At 44.5% G+C, this 15,237-nt stretch overlaps 1 protein-coding gene across 1 annotated transcript in view; it reads left to right on the top strand.

Annotated features, from left to right (window-relative positions):
- Positions 1-14,553, top strand: part of LOC120062199 (slit homolog 3 protein-like) — a 221,616-nt gene extending 207,063 nt beyond the window's left edge. Inside the window, exon 5 of the mRNA XM_039012001.1 lies at positions 14,478-14,553. Coding sequence (XP_038867929.1) covers positions 14,478-14,553 — 76 coding nt within the window. The remainder of the gene's footprint in view (positions 1-14,477) is intronic.
- Positions 14,554-15,237: the final 684 nt, after the last annotated feature.

Here is a 15,237-nt window from a genome sequence, read left to right as displayed (position 1 = left end):
TAGGGTGGCTCGAGTCTTTGACACTTTTTAGTGCCTTCCTCTGATACCGCCTGGTATAGAGGTCTTGGATGGAAGGAAGCTTGGCCCCGGTGATGTACTGGGCCATACGCCCTACCCTCTGTAGTGCCTTGCGGTCGGAAGCCGAGCAGTTGCCATACCAGGCAGTGATGCAACCCCTCAGGATGTTCTCGATGGTGCAGCTGTCTAACTTTTTGAGGCTCTGAGGACCCAGGCCAAGTCTTTTCAGCCTCCTGAGGGGGAATAGGTTTTGTCATGCCCTCTTCATGACTGTCTTGGTGTGCTTGGACCCTGATAGTTTGTTGGTGATGTGGACACCAAGGAACTTAAAGCTCTCAAACTGCTCCTCTACAGCCCCATCGATGAGAATGGGGGCGTGCTCTGTCCTCCTCTTCCTGTAGTTCACAATCATCTCCTTTGTCTTGATCACGTTGAGGGAGAGGTTGTTGTCCTGGCACCACACAGGTGGGTCTCTGACCTCCATATAGGCTGTCTCATCGTTGTCGGTGATCAGGCCTACTACCATTGTTGTGTCATCAGCAAACTTAATGATGGTGTTGGAGTTGTGCCTGGCCATGCAGTCATGAGTGAACAGGGAGTACAGGAGGGGACTGAGCATGCACCTCTAAAGGGCCCCCGTGTTGAGGATCAACGTGGCGGATGTGTTGTTATCTACCCTTACCACCTGGGGGCGGCCCGTCAGGAAATCCAGGATACAGTTGCAGAGGGAGGTGTTTAGTCCTAGGGTCCTTAGCCTGTGATGAGCTTTGCTGGCACTATGGTGTTGAACGCTGAGCTGTAGTCAATGAATAGCATTCTCACATAGGTGTTCCTTTTGTCCAAGTGGGAACGGGCAGTGTGGAGTGCAATAGAGATGCATCATCTGTGGATCTGTTGGGGCGTTATGCAAATTGGAGTGGGTCTAGGCTTTCTTGGATAATGGTGTTGATGTGGGCTATGACCAGCTTTTCAAAGCACTTTATGGCTACAGACGTGAGTGCTACGTGTCAGTAGTCTTTTAGGCAGGTTACCTTGGTGTTCTTGGGCACAGGGTCTATGCTGGTCAGCTTGAAACATGTTGGTATTACAGACTCAGACAGGGAGAGGTTGAAAATGTCAGTGAAGACACTTGCCAGTTGGTCAGCGCATGCTCGGTGAACATGTCCTGGTGATCCGTCTGGCCCTGTGGCCTTGTGAATGTTGCCCTGTTTAAATGTCTTACATCGGCTACGGAGAGCGTGATCACACAATCGTCCGGGAACAGCTTTTGCTCTCATGCATGTTTCAGTGTTACTTGCCTCGAAGCGAGCATAGAAGTAATTTAGCTCGTCTGGTAGGCTCGTGTCATTGGGCAGATCGCGGCTGTGCTTCCTGTTGTAGTCTGTAATAGTTTGCAAGCCCTGCCACATCCAACGAGAATCGCAGCCGGTATAGTACGATTCGATTTAATTCCTGTATTGACGCTTTACCTGTTTGATGGTTCGTTGGAGGGCATAACAGGATTTCTTCTAAGCTTCCGGGTTAGAGTCCCGCTCCTTGAAAGCGGCAGCTCTACCCGGATGTTGCCTGTAATCCATGGCTCTGATTGGGGTATGTACGTACAGTCATTGTGGTGACTGATGTGGTGTACTCCTCAATGCCATCAGAAGAATCACGGAACATATTCCAGTCTGTGCTAGCAAAACAGTCCTGTAGCTTAGCATCCCCGTCATCTGACCACTTCCGTATTGACCGAGTCACTGGTACTTCGTGCTTTAGTTTTTGCTTGTAAGCAGGAATCAGGAGGATAGAATTATGGTCAGATTTGCCAAATGGAGGGCGAGGGAGAGCTTTGTATGTGTCTCTGTGTGTGGAGTAAAGGTGGTCTAGAGTTTTATTTTCCTCTGGTTGCACATGTGACATGCTGGTAGAAATGAGGTAAAACAGATTTAAGTTTCCCTGCATTATTTTAATAAAAATGTTATTTAACCTTTATTTAACTTAAGACACTTTATTTAATTTAAGACACTCCTTGTCTTACCAGAGCCTACTGTTCTCTCCTGCCGATACAGTGTATAACCCGCCAGCTGTATGTTATTCATGTCGTCGTTCAGCGACGACTCTGAAACATGAGATATTACAGTTAATGTCCCGTTGGTAGGATATACATGCTTGTAGTTTGTCTATTTTATTATCCAATGATTGAACGTTGGCCAATAGGACCGATGGTAAAGGCAAATTACCCACTCACCGCCGGACCCTTACAAGGCACCTTGACCTTCGTCCTCAATGTCTCCGTCTCTTTCTCCTGCGAATGACGGAGATGAGGGACTTGTCGGGTGTCTGGAGTAAATCCCTCTCGTCTAACTCATTAAAGAAAAAAATCGTCTTTCAATACGAGGTGAGTAATCGTGTACTGATTTCTAGAAACTCTTTTCGGTCATAAGAGATGGTGGCAGAAACATTATGTACAAAATAAGTTACAAATAACGCAAAAAAAACACTCAATAGCACAATTGATTGGGAGACCGTAAAACAGCAGCCATTCTCTCCGGCACCATCATAGTAAGATCATAATAAGATGAATCTGAGGGAGAAGCATACACCGTTGTCACCATCTTGGAAATGAGCAGACCAAGGCGCAGCGTGAGTATAGTTCCACATTTATATTTAAGTGAAACTAACAAAACCAAAATAACAACACTTACAAATACCATGAGGACGAAGTGCCCAAACACACTAACAAACAATCAATATCCCACAAACACAGGTGGGGCAATAGCTACCTAAATATGATCCCCAATCAGAGGCAACGATAAACAGCTGCCTCTAATTGGGAACCACATTAGCACCAACATATAAATAAATATACTAGATCACCCCCTAGTCACGCCCTGACCTACTACACCATAGAGAACCAAGGGCTCTGGTCAGGTCGTGACAACCGTACCTATATGTAAAACATTGTCACTCAGGATTGTGTAGAGTTTTAACCAAATGTGGGTGTTAACCTTTTTTATTTGGCTCAGTGAAAGGTGCTGTTTATACCATATGATTGTTCCTCTTGAGTCCCTGCCCTGTTTTATGTTTTTATGTTTTAATGATGGAAGTATAATTTCCCTATAGTCTGAAGGACATTGAGTATATATATCATCACGGCTCCATATTTCTAGAAGTATTATTATGTCTTAACCTTTGATGTTGATAAGAAAATCTAGTTTCTGGTCTTCATACCTAAGGTAGAGGAGTACAAGCCCTGGATATTCTAAGAACTAACAGTTAATGATCTCCTTTCATATACATTGCATTCGGAAAGATTTCAGACCCCTTGACTGTTTCCACATTTTGTTACGTAACAGCCTTATTCTAAAATGTATTATTTTCCGGAATGACTGACCTTCATGTCTTAAAGTAATGATGGACTGTCGTTTCTCTTTGCTTATTTGAGCTGTTCTTGCCATAATATGGACTTGGTCTTTTACCAAATAGGGCTATCTTCTGTATACCACCCCTACGTTGTCACAACACAACTGATTGGCTCAAACGCATTAAGAAGGAAAGAAATTCCACAAATTAACTTTTAACAAGGCACACCTGTTAATTGAAATGTATTCCTGGTGACTACCTCATGAATCTGGTTGAGAGAATGCCAAGAGTGTGCAAAGCTGTCATCAAGGCAAAGGGTGGCTATTTGAAGAATCCCTAATATAAAATATATTTTGATGTGTTTAACAGTTTTTTGGTTAATACATGATTCCATATGTGTTATTTCATGGTTTTGATGTCTTCACTACTATATTACAATGTAGAAAATAGTAAAAATAAAGATAAACCTTGGAATGAGTAGGTGTGTCCAAACTTTGACTGGTACTGTATATGTACTGAAATAAAATATAAAAGCAACATGCAACAATTTCAAAGATTTTACTGAGTTACAGTTCATATAAGGAAATCAGTCAACTGAAGTGAATTCATTATTTGGTATTTTATTAGGGTCCCCATTAGCCGTTGCGAAAGCCGTAGTTACTCTATCTGGGGTGTACACAGAACATGAAACATTACATAATACAGAACATTAATAGACAATAACTGCTCAAGGTTTAAACTACATATATTTAAAAACTGTCACACACATAGCCTACTGTACATATCAATAAATACAAACAAAATATTTCAGTCAAACAGGGGAGAGGCGTGCCGTGAGGTGTTGCTGTTCTATTGAGCAATATAAGGAGTTCCATGCAATAATTGTTCTATATAATAGTGTACGCTTTCTTCAGTTTTTTCTGGATTTGGGTTTGAATTTGTTCTGGACTTGAAAAGACCCCTGGTGGCATGTCTGGTGGGGTGTATGTGTGTCAGAGCTGTGCATAAGTTCACTATGCAAACAATTTGGAATTTAACACATTAATGTTTCTTATAAAAACCATGACAGTTTACAATCCAAGGTAACACCAACTAATTTAGTCTCCTCAACTTGTTCAACAGACACACCATTCATTATCAGATTCAGCTGAGGTCTAGAGCTTAAGGAATGATTTATAACAAATACAATGTTCTTGCTTTTAGAAATGTTCAGAACCAGTTTATTACTGGCCACCAATTCCAAAACTGACTGCAACTCCTTGTAAAGAGTTTCAGTTACTTCATTAGCTGTCGTTGCTGACACATACAGTTGAAGTTGGAAGTTTACGTACACCTTAGCCAAAAACATTTAAACTCAGTTTTTCACAATTCCTGACATTTAATCTAGAAATTCCCTGTCTTCGGTCAGTTAGGATCATCACTTTATTTTAAGGATGTGAAATGTCAGAATAATAGTAGAGAGAATTTTTTATTTCAGCTTTTATTTCTTTCATCACATTCCCAGTCGGTCAGAAGTTTACATACACTCAATTAGTATTTGGTAGCATTGCCTTTAAATTGTTTAACTTGGGTCAAACGTTTTGGGTAGTCTTCCACAAGCTTCCCACAATAAGTTGGGGGAATTTTGGCCCATTCCTAACCTGTTTAAAAGTCTTACTCACATCGGCTATGGAGAGCATGATCACACAGTCGTACGGAACAGCTGGTGCTGTCACGCAATGTTCAGTGTTGCTTGCCTCGAAGTGAGCAATGCATTTAGCTCGTCTGGTAGGCTCGAGTCACATGGCAGCTCTCGACTTTGGTTTCTCTTTGTAATCCGTGATTTGCAAGCCTTGCCTCATCCAATGAACGTCAGAGCTGGTGTAGTAGGATTCGATCTTTGTCCTGTATTGATGCATTGCCTGTTTGATAATTCGTCAGAGGGTGTAGCAGGATTTCTTATTAATGTCCACATTAGTGTCCTGCTCCTTGAAAGTGGCAGTTCTAGCCTTTAGCTCAATGCAGATGTTGCCTGTAATCCATGGCTTCTGGTTGGGATGTATCCTTATGGTCACTGTGGGGACAACGTTGTCGATGCACTTATTAATGAAGCCAGTGACTGATGTGGTAAACTCTTCAATGCCATCGGATGAATCCCGGAACATTTTTCAGTCTGTGCTAGTGAAACAGTCCTGCAGCTTAGCATCCGCTTCATCGGACCACTTCCATATTGAGCGCATCACTGGTGCTTCCTGTTTGAGTTTTTGCTTGTAAGTACAAATTTGGTCAAACTAATTTCAGTTTCCCTGCATTAATATCACCGGCCACTAGGAGCACCGCCTCTCGATGAGCATTTTCTTGTTTAGTTATGGCCCTGTACAGCTCGTTGAGTGTGGTCTTAGTGCCAGCATTGGTTTGTGATGGTAAATAGACTTGGTAAATAGACTGCTCCGAAAAATACAGATGAAAACTCTCTTGGTAAATAGTATGGTCTTCTAACTGAGGTATTCTAACTCAGGCAAGCAGAACCATGTGACTTCCTTAATAACCTCTAACGCCTCACAAACCCGGATCCGGGATCCCCCCCATCAAAAAAGCTGACTAGCATAGCCTAGCCTAAAGCCACAGGGATATCATATAATAAAATGTTCATGAAATCACAAGTCCAAGACACCAAATGAAAGATACACATCTTGTGAATCCAGCCATCATTTCTGATTTTTCAAATGTTTTACAGGGAAGACACAATATGTAAATCTATTAGCTAACCACGTTAGCAAAAGACACCACTTTTTTACTCCACCATTTTTTTACTCCATCAGTAGCTATCACAAATTCGACCAAATAAAGATATAAATAGCCACTAACCAAGAAACAACTTCATCAGATGACAGTCTGATAACATATTTATTGTATAGCATATGTTTTGTTAGAAAAATTTGCATATTTCAGGTATAAATCATAGTTTACCATTGCAGCCACCATCACAACTCTCACCAAAGCGACTAGAATAACTACAGAGACCATCGTGTATTACCTAATTACTCATCATAAAACATTTCTTAAAAATACACAGCGTACAGCAAATGAAAGACACAGATCTTGTGAATCCAGCCAATATTTCAGATTTTCTAAGTGTTTTACAGCGAAAACACAATATAGTGTTATATTAGCTTACCACAATAGCAAACATCACAACAGCATTGATTCAAGCCAAAAATAGCGATAACGTATAAACCACCAAAATATATTAATTTTTTCACTAACCTTCTCAGAATTCTTCAGATGACAGTCCTATAACATCATATTACACAATGCATATAGAGTTTGTTCGAAAATGTGCATATTTAGCGGCACAAATCGTGGTTATACAATGTGATTAGTGGCCAAAACTTCAAGCAATCTGTCCGGCGCCATCTTGGAGAGGCACCTATTCTAATCGAAAACTATTCATAAACTTGACTAAAAAATACAAGTTGGACAGCAAATGAAAGACAAATTAGTTCTTAATGCAATCGCTGTGTTACATTTTTAAAATTAACGTTACTTCAGCATACAGCGTGCGCTAAAGCGAGACCGCACCGAAATTCATGGCGGAATTATTATTTGACATTTGTCAACATAAATACGAATTAACAACATAAAGATTGCTTACTATTTGCCGAGCTTCCATCAGAATCTTGGGCAAGGTGTCCTTTCTCCAGAACAATCGTCTTTTGGTTGAAAGATGTCCTCTTCTCATGTGGAAATAGCAGCTAACGATAGCCACCCACTGGAGAGGTGTCCAACTCGTGAAAGCGCATCACAAAGAAATCCAGGAAAATCGCAATAAACTGATATAAACTGCTATAAGTCGGTTTAAATTAACTACCTTGTGATGTCTTTAACAACTATAACGAATAAAAACATGACCGGAGATACAGAACTGCTAAAACGAAAGCTTTGCAGGAGGCCATTGTGATGTCCCTGATGCGCCAGAGCGGTAAAAAAGAACGGAACGGTACTTCCGTTCCACGGTCTTATATAGGGCCCCAAATTGCGCAATCCACTCCATTCAAATTCTCCCCGCTTACTGACATCTAGAGGAAGGCGTATGCAGTGCATGTAGCCCGATGGCTTACATGGGGACTTATAAACTGACCTCAGAACAGGGACCTCGATTTCTTAAATCTCACTCCCTGACAGGAAATGTGCTGCAGAATGAGTTCTGTTTCACTCAGAGAAATAATTCAAACGGTTTTAGAAACTAGAGAGTGTTTTCTATCCAATAGTAATAATAATATGCATATTGTACGAGCAAGAATTGAGTACGAGGCAGTTTAATTTGGGAACGAATTTTTACAAAGTCGAAAAGGCGCCCCCCTAGTGTCAAGAAGTTTAATATTAGAAATTGCGCACCAGCTGTTGTTAACAAAGTGCCACACACCACCCCCTCTGTGTGACATTAATGCTAGTACGAACTCGGACCCAGGCGCAGAGAAACACAGCAGGCAGAGGTAAGGGTAAATCCAGAATATTTACTTAAGGTCTTCATAGCAAAACATCAACGCAAGGGCACACGAGAACACTGAACAAGACATGAGACCTGAGCAACTGGCCCAGTCCACAGAGGAACCTAAATAGTCATCCAGCAGGTGATCCCAATAAGCCCAAGCAGGGTCACCTGGATACTAGAAGTAACCCAAGGGTGCTGTCCAGTGGCAACCTCAGGTAGTACACTCAAGGGAGAAAACCTGACCTGTGACAGGACCCCCCCCCCCCCCCCCCCCCTCAAGGAATGGCTCCCGACGTTCCACCAGGGGTAGCTGAACGTCAACGGGAGTCCCGAATGAGTCCGGGGTACAAAATGTCCCGGGCCGGAAACCAGGAATGTTTCTCAGTCTCGTAACCCTCCCAGTCCAAAAGATACTGAGTCCCTCGCCGGAACTGACGACTGGAGAGGATGCGTCGCACCGTGTAGGCTGGCTGTCCTGCTATCATGCGAAGCGGAGGTGGAGGCCGAGTGGCCGGAATCAGAGGACTGAACACCACAGGCTTGAGTCTGGAGATGTGGAAGGTGGGATGAACCCTCATGGACCGGGGAAGATAAAGACGATAGGCCACTGGATTGATGCGCCGTAGAACCTTGAATGGCCCAACGTACCGGGGAGCCAACTTCCTAGATTCCACACATAGAGGCAGATCCCTAGTAGACAACCAGACCATCTGGCCTGGATGCAGGAGGGCTCTTGGGTGATGTTGGCGGTTGACCTGTTGTGGAACCCAAGCTGAGGACCTCAGGAGTGCTGACCGAGCCCTCTTCCAGGTCCGGCGGCAACGAGAGATGAGGCGGTGAGCGGGAGGAACCGTCACTTCAATCTCTTGATCTGGAAACAGGGAGGGCTGGTAACCATACAACACCTGGAATGGTGACAGGCCAGTGGAGGAACACTGGAGAGTGTTGTGTGCATACTCCACCCAGGGAATGTGCTGACTCCAAGTGGTTGGCGGACACACAGCAACGTAAGGTGGTTTCCAGATCCTGGTTCACACGCTCAGTTTGACCGTTGGACTGAGGGTGATAACCCGAGGACAGACTGGCTGATGACCCCAGAAGAGTACAGAATGCCCTCCAAAATCTGGAGGCTAACTGGGGGCCCCAGTCGGAGAGGAAGTCCAGAGGAATTCCATAAAGGTGGAAAACATGTTGAATGACTAGCTGAGCAGTCTCATGGGCAGATGGAAGCTTAGGCATCGGAATGAAATGTGCCGCCTTGGAAAAGCGGTCCACAATGACCAGGATGGCAGTCTGTCCCTCTGAGGATGGAAGGCCTGTGATGAAATCCACAGAGAGATGGGACCAGGGTCGAGAAGCTGTTGGCAGTGGATGAAGAGCGCGCATGTCGGACAGGCAGCCACAAAGGTCAGAGTGTCTGCCTCCGCCGAGGGCCACCAAAACCTCCTCCTCAAAGAATGTAGCGTTCGCTGCCCTCCCAGATGAGAGGTGAGACGTGACGAGTGAGCCCACTGAAGTACCTTGGACCGTGCCCCAAGAGGAACCAAAAGTCTGTTAGGTGGACATCTATCTGGAACTGCCTCCCTACCTTGCACCTCCCTCACTACTGTCTCTATACCCCATGACACCGGCGCGAGGATGAGCGGCCTGGGGATGATGAATTCAAGCGGCCGGTCCTCACTGGAGCTGGGGAACTGGCGAGAAAGGGCATCCAGCTTCACGTTCTTAGACCCCGAACGGTAAGATAATGTGAATCTGAACCGAGTGAAGAAGAGAGCCCAACGAGCCTGTCGAAGGTTGAGGCGTTTAGCCTCCTGGATGTAGGCCAGGTTCTTGTGGTAAGTCCAAACCGTAAAGGGATGTTCCGAGCCCTCCAACCAGTGCCGCCACTTCTCCAAAGCCAGTTTGACTGCAAGAAGCTCCCGATTGCCGACATCATATTTCCTCTCCGCTGGAGTGAGACGCCAGGAGAAGAAGGCACAGGGATGAAGCTTATGGTCTTTCGCCGAGCACTGATACAGAACCGCCCCCACGCCAACATCAGAGGCATCCACCTCTACCACGAAGGGAAGAGAAGGATCCGCATGAACGAGAATGGGTGCAGAAGAAAACCGACGTTTCAGGTCTTGGAATGCCTTCTCAGCAGCAGGGGTCCAGCATACATGCCCAGCCGAGCCCTTGGTGAGTGTTGTCAATGGCGCTGCCACAGCACTAAAGTTTCTTACAAATCTCCGGTAGAAATTAGCAAAACCCCAAAAACGCTGAACTTGTTTCACCATGCTGGGTCGCGGCCAGTTGACCACCGCTCCTCCCTTTCGGGACTCCATCAGTACACAGCCCTGAGACACGATGTACCCCAGGAAGGTGATCTGAGGAATGTGAAACTCACACTTTTCTGCCTTCACGAACAAGTGATGAGCGAGGAGTCTTTGAAGAACCTGGCAGACATGTTGGACGTGTTCAACCATGGACATGGAGAAGATGAGATGTCATCCAGGTACACAAACATGAACTGGTGAAGGAAGTTGCACAGCACATCATTAACCAGGGCCTGGAAAATGGCTGGAGCCATGTCCATTAGGAGTGTTGAACGCTGTCTTCCACCTGTCTCCCTGTCTGATGTGCACCAGATTTAGAGAAAACCGTAGCTCCCTGGAGTCTCCCAAAAGCTGATGACATAAGAGGAAGGGGGTAACGGTTATTCATGGTAATGTTATTTAAACCCCGGTAATAAATACAGGGACGTAATCCCCCATCCTTCTTCCCCCATCCTTCTTCTCAAAAAACCCGCTCCTGCAGGTGAAGTGGACGGCCGAATAAAATTAGCTGCCAGTGCCTCCTTAATATTACTGTTCATGGCTGCAGTCTCTCGACCTGAGAGAGAATAAAGCCCTCCTCTCGGAGGAGTGATACCGGACTGGAGGTTGATGGCACAATCGTAGTGCTTGTGAGGAGGTAGTTTGCCAACTGAGCCTTCCTTCAGTGTCTGGACAGTGTCACGTACTTGTTGTTTGTTCTCCCTGAATTCTGTAATCTCCAGTTCAAGAAAGGAGAGGCTAATTTGGATTAGTTTTACCAATGGTGTTTTTGGTGTGCACCCAGCTGCTCCAGCTACAGGGAAGGGAGTGATCTACTGTGGGCCTCCTGTTTGGAAGCCCAGGTTTTGGGAGTTGCTGGCATTGTTAGTAGAAACATGTCAGTTTTTACTTCATCATCCACTAGAGGTTTTATCATGTCGAACTCTTCTTCAAACAGCTGTAGACTAGCCTCAGAGCCTTGGATCATTACTGTTCAGTTATTATATATATTCATATTACATTTTGGGGTTGTGTCCACATGCAGTTGTCTCATGGTCTTGGTTCCAGACATTTTAAGATGTTTGTTTGCCTTTCAAGCATTTGGACGTTTGATGAAAAAGAAAAGATCCACCTTGATTCTTTGTCCTTTTGCTACATAAATTATTCTCTGAGGGTCTCTGGGTGCTCTTTATATTTTTTCCTCCCTGTTTGACTGGCAATGCCTTCTGCTTATTTGATTGCAAGGTTGCTGAGCTTGGGGCTTATATATGTATCCATCTTAGTTGATTACAGCTGGATACATTATATGTTACAGCTGGTTTGTGCTTGGCTAGTTCTAGCTAGCTAGGCGTTTTGAAATGTAATCAAAGCCTTGCAACCCTCTCAATTACATTTCAATTCAAAGGGTTTTATTGGCATGGGAAACATATGTTTACATTGCCAAAGCAAGTGAAATAGATAATAAACAAAAATGAAATAATCATATCAAAAATGAACAGTAAACATTACACTCACACGTTTTAAAGGAATAGACACATTTCAAATGTCATATTATGGCTATGTACTGTGTTATAATTAAGCAATAAGGCCCGAAGTGGTGTGGTATATGGCCAATATATCACAGCTAAGGGCTGTTCTTCAGCACGACGCAACACGGAGTGCCTGGATACAGCCCTTAGCCATGGTATATTGGCCATATACCAAAAACCCTTAAGGTGTCTTATTGCTATTATAAACTGGTTAACAATATCATTAGAAGAGTACAAATAAATGTTTTGTCATAACCGTGGTATGTAGTCTGATATACCATGGCTTTCAGCCAATCAGCATGCAGGGCTCGGACCACACAATTTATAATGATGTGCAAATAGTTAACGTACAAAAGGGAAAATAAATAAACATAAATATGGGTTGTATTTACATTGGTGTTCGTTCTTCACTGGTTGCCTTAATCTTGTGGCAACAAATCACAAATCTTGCTGCTGTGATGGCACACTGTGATATTTCACCCAATAGACATGGCAGTTTATCATAATTGGATTTGTTTTGGAATTCTTTGTGGGTCTGTGTAATCTGAGGGAAATATGTGTCTCTAATATGGTCATACATTTGGCAGGAGGTTAGGAAGTGCAGCTCAGCTCTCTCCTCTCTCTCGCTCTCTCTCTCTCTACTCTCTCTACTCTCCTACTCTCGCTACTCTCTCTAATCTCTCTCTCTCTTTCTCTCTCTACTCTCTCTCTCCTCTTTCTCTCTTATCTCTCTCTCCTCTTTTTCTCTACTCTCTCTAATCTCTCTCTCTCTCTATTCTCTCTACTCTCGCTACTCTCTCTAATCTCTCTCTCTCTTTCTCTCTCTAATCTCTCTCTCTTTCTCTCTCTAATCTCTCTCTACTCTCTCTCCTCTCTCTCTCTGTCTCTCTCTAATCTCTCTCTACTCTCTCTCCTCTCTCTCCTCTTTCTCTCTCTACTCTCCTACTCTCGCTACTCTCTCTAATCTCTCTCTCCTCTCTCTCTCCTCTTTCTCTCTCTACTCTCCTACTCTCGCTACTCTCGCTAATCTCTCTCTCCTCTTTCTCTCTCTACTCTCCTACTCTCGCCTCTCTCTCTAAGCTCTCTCTCCTCTTTCTCTCTCTACTCTTTTCATGTTCCTCAAGGTAGAAGCATCAACCTGCTTCCAACTGACAATACTGCTTATGACTGGGATGATTAAAGGCCAACGTAATTAGATGTAAGGAAATTAATTTTGGGACTGTCATTCCCCCCCACCAACACCCATTACACACACACACATACTGTACACGCACACACATATACTGTACACACACACACACACACACACACACACACATATATACTGTACACACACACACAGACACACAGACACACACACACACACACACACATAGCCTCCTTCCAGTTATACATTGGATTCAAGATGTTTCCTAAAATGGAAACTAGAGGTAAAGGGTCAGAAGTACGACCTAGCTTTGATCACAGTATCACTCCTCCCTAAGGTTTGTCAGGCTTCACCAGTTAGCAAATCATTTCAAATAAAGACAACATGTATCATGAAATTAGATTAAGCATGACAAGCATGGCTCCAATATGTCATTCTCCTATCTGCATATATGATGCCATAACTTTGCTTGTTTCCATTCTACACAGATGGTCGTTTTCATTGTGAATGTCTCATACCAAATTGTAATGGAATAATATCCTAGATTATTTCATTTCCTCTCTTGTTGACGCTTTCCAAACGGCTGGTCTCCTCTGCTAAGAGATAACGACCAGTCAGGAAACAGCTGCTTTACTAGATGAGAACCAAGGGAAATAAGAAGAAAACAAAGAGCTCGAAAGCAAAGTAACAGGGATTAGGTATAGAGAGATAGGGGAAGAGGAGGAGATGGGTATAGGATATTAGAGAAGAGGAGATATGGTCTTGTTTATAGCCCAGAGCAGAAAATGCAGACAGTATCTGTAACAGGTTAAATGTCACAGAAGCTTTTGGAGTCTGGATAAAGGAGCTGGAGAGCGTTCTAGATGTCTGCCCTTTGTATTGCCTTGTCTTCAATCCATCTCCTATTTGTTGGGCAGAGAGAGGAGAGAAGGAGGGGTGGAGAGAAGGGGGGTTGTATGGGGGGGTGGGCGGGAGACTTGCAAATTAAAGGAAAAGGAAAAGAAAGAAGAGGAAGAAGTGCTCTGAGCGTCTGGGAGTCCAGCATCGTGACCCGGGCTGATTTACAAACCCTCTCCTTTAATGAAATTGTTTCAGTGACAGAGTCAGTAAAAGCTCGTAATGTATTGGCTACTCTAATGTAATGAAATTACTCCCTTTCTGACAAAAAAAGAAAGAGAAAGGCAGAGGGGGAGGAGATGAGGAGGGAGAAGAAGAGGAGGGGGAGAAGAGAAGGAGGAGGGAGGCAATGTAATTAATAGAGAGCTGACAGACGGGGTGGGATATAGCCAGCCTCTGTTCACTCTCCTTCTGCCCCCCCGCCCCACCCGCTCTCTCTTTCTCTCCTCCACTCACGGGGCAGTGTTGAGACGGGGCAGTGTTGAGAGTGAGGTGATAGGCTGCAGCCAGACAGGCCACTTTAGCCAGCTGGTCCTTTCCTTCCCTGGCAGGTTACAGTGAGGCAGAGGTGAGGGCTGAGATCTGAGTTTGTGCTGTGCGCCCACTGGCTAGCCAGTAGCTACCTACCTTCAGCCCCTCCCCGCCACCTCCCTCACCATACCCAGATACTGGCACTCCTCCTCCTGCAGCCCCCCCCCCCCCCCAGTACCCTAAACCCCCACGTCTGCAGACAGACCTTCCGCTGACTCCTGTCTCTCATCCCTCCGCAGGCAACTGGACAGCAACCACATCAGCTGCATCGAAGATGGAGCCTTCCGAGCCCTCCGTGATCTGGAGATACTGTGAGTCCCCCTCCTCCTCATACCCTTCTTCCTCTCCTCTCTTCTGCAGGGACCGATCCTGCTCTTCCCTTTCTTCTCTTCTTTTCTCTATCTCTATATCTCTCTATCTCTCTCCTTCTCTCTCACTATCTCTCTGTTTCTATCTCTCTATCTCAGTCTCTATCTCAATCTCTCTATCTAGCTCTCTCTCTCTATATATATATCTCTCTATCTCTCTATTGCTCTACCTATTTATCTCTCTATCTCCCTCTATCTATATCTCTATCTCTCTGTCTTCTGTTCCCTGTGTGTTTTCTGTTGAACGTCTTTGAAGGGTAAAGGGTGTTGGATGTGAAGCTGCAGCAGCGCGGCGTACCTACCTGTGCATGCTGCCAGCGACAGCAGTGATAGTGTCACCCTCCTGAGGTGTTAGTCCATCCGCCGTGTGCCTTGTGTTTCTCCGTATCGACTGTGTGACCACCACGGTTTTACACAGGATCATTGTCATTCTGTGCTGCATTGTGACATTAAGCTGCTAGCTAGCGCCAGGTGTTGTATTTGTTAGTCACTTTACCAAGCATCCTCTCTCTGTGCGTTGTTGCCTGTTAAAACTGTTTCTGCAGTCATCTACTGTGGTGTAATATACACTATTTCCTCTAGAGAACCAAGAACATTCAGGAAATAGCGTACTTTATTGAATGAGCCACAG

This window comes from Salvelinus namaycush, chromosome 17 (assembly GCF_016432855.1).
Source record: "Salvelinus namaycush isolate Seneca chromosome 17, SaNama_1.0, whole genome shotgun sequence".
In the NCBI taxonomy this organism is placed as follows: Eukaryota; Metazoa; Chordata; class Actinopteri; order Salmoniformes; family Salmonidae; genus Salvelinus; species Salvelinus namaycush.
The sequence above is the reverse complement of the archived record's forward strand: the minus strand, read 5'-3'. Positions and strand labels throughout refer to the sequence as shown.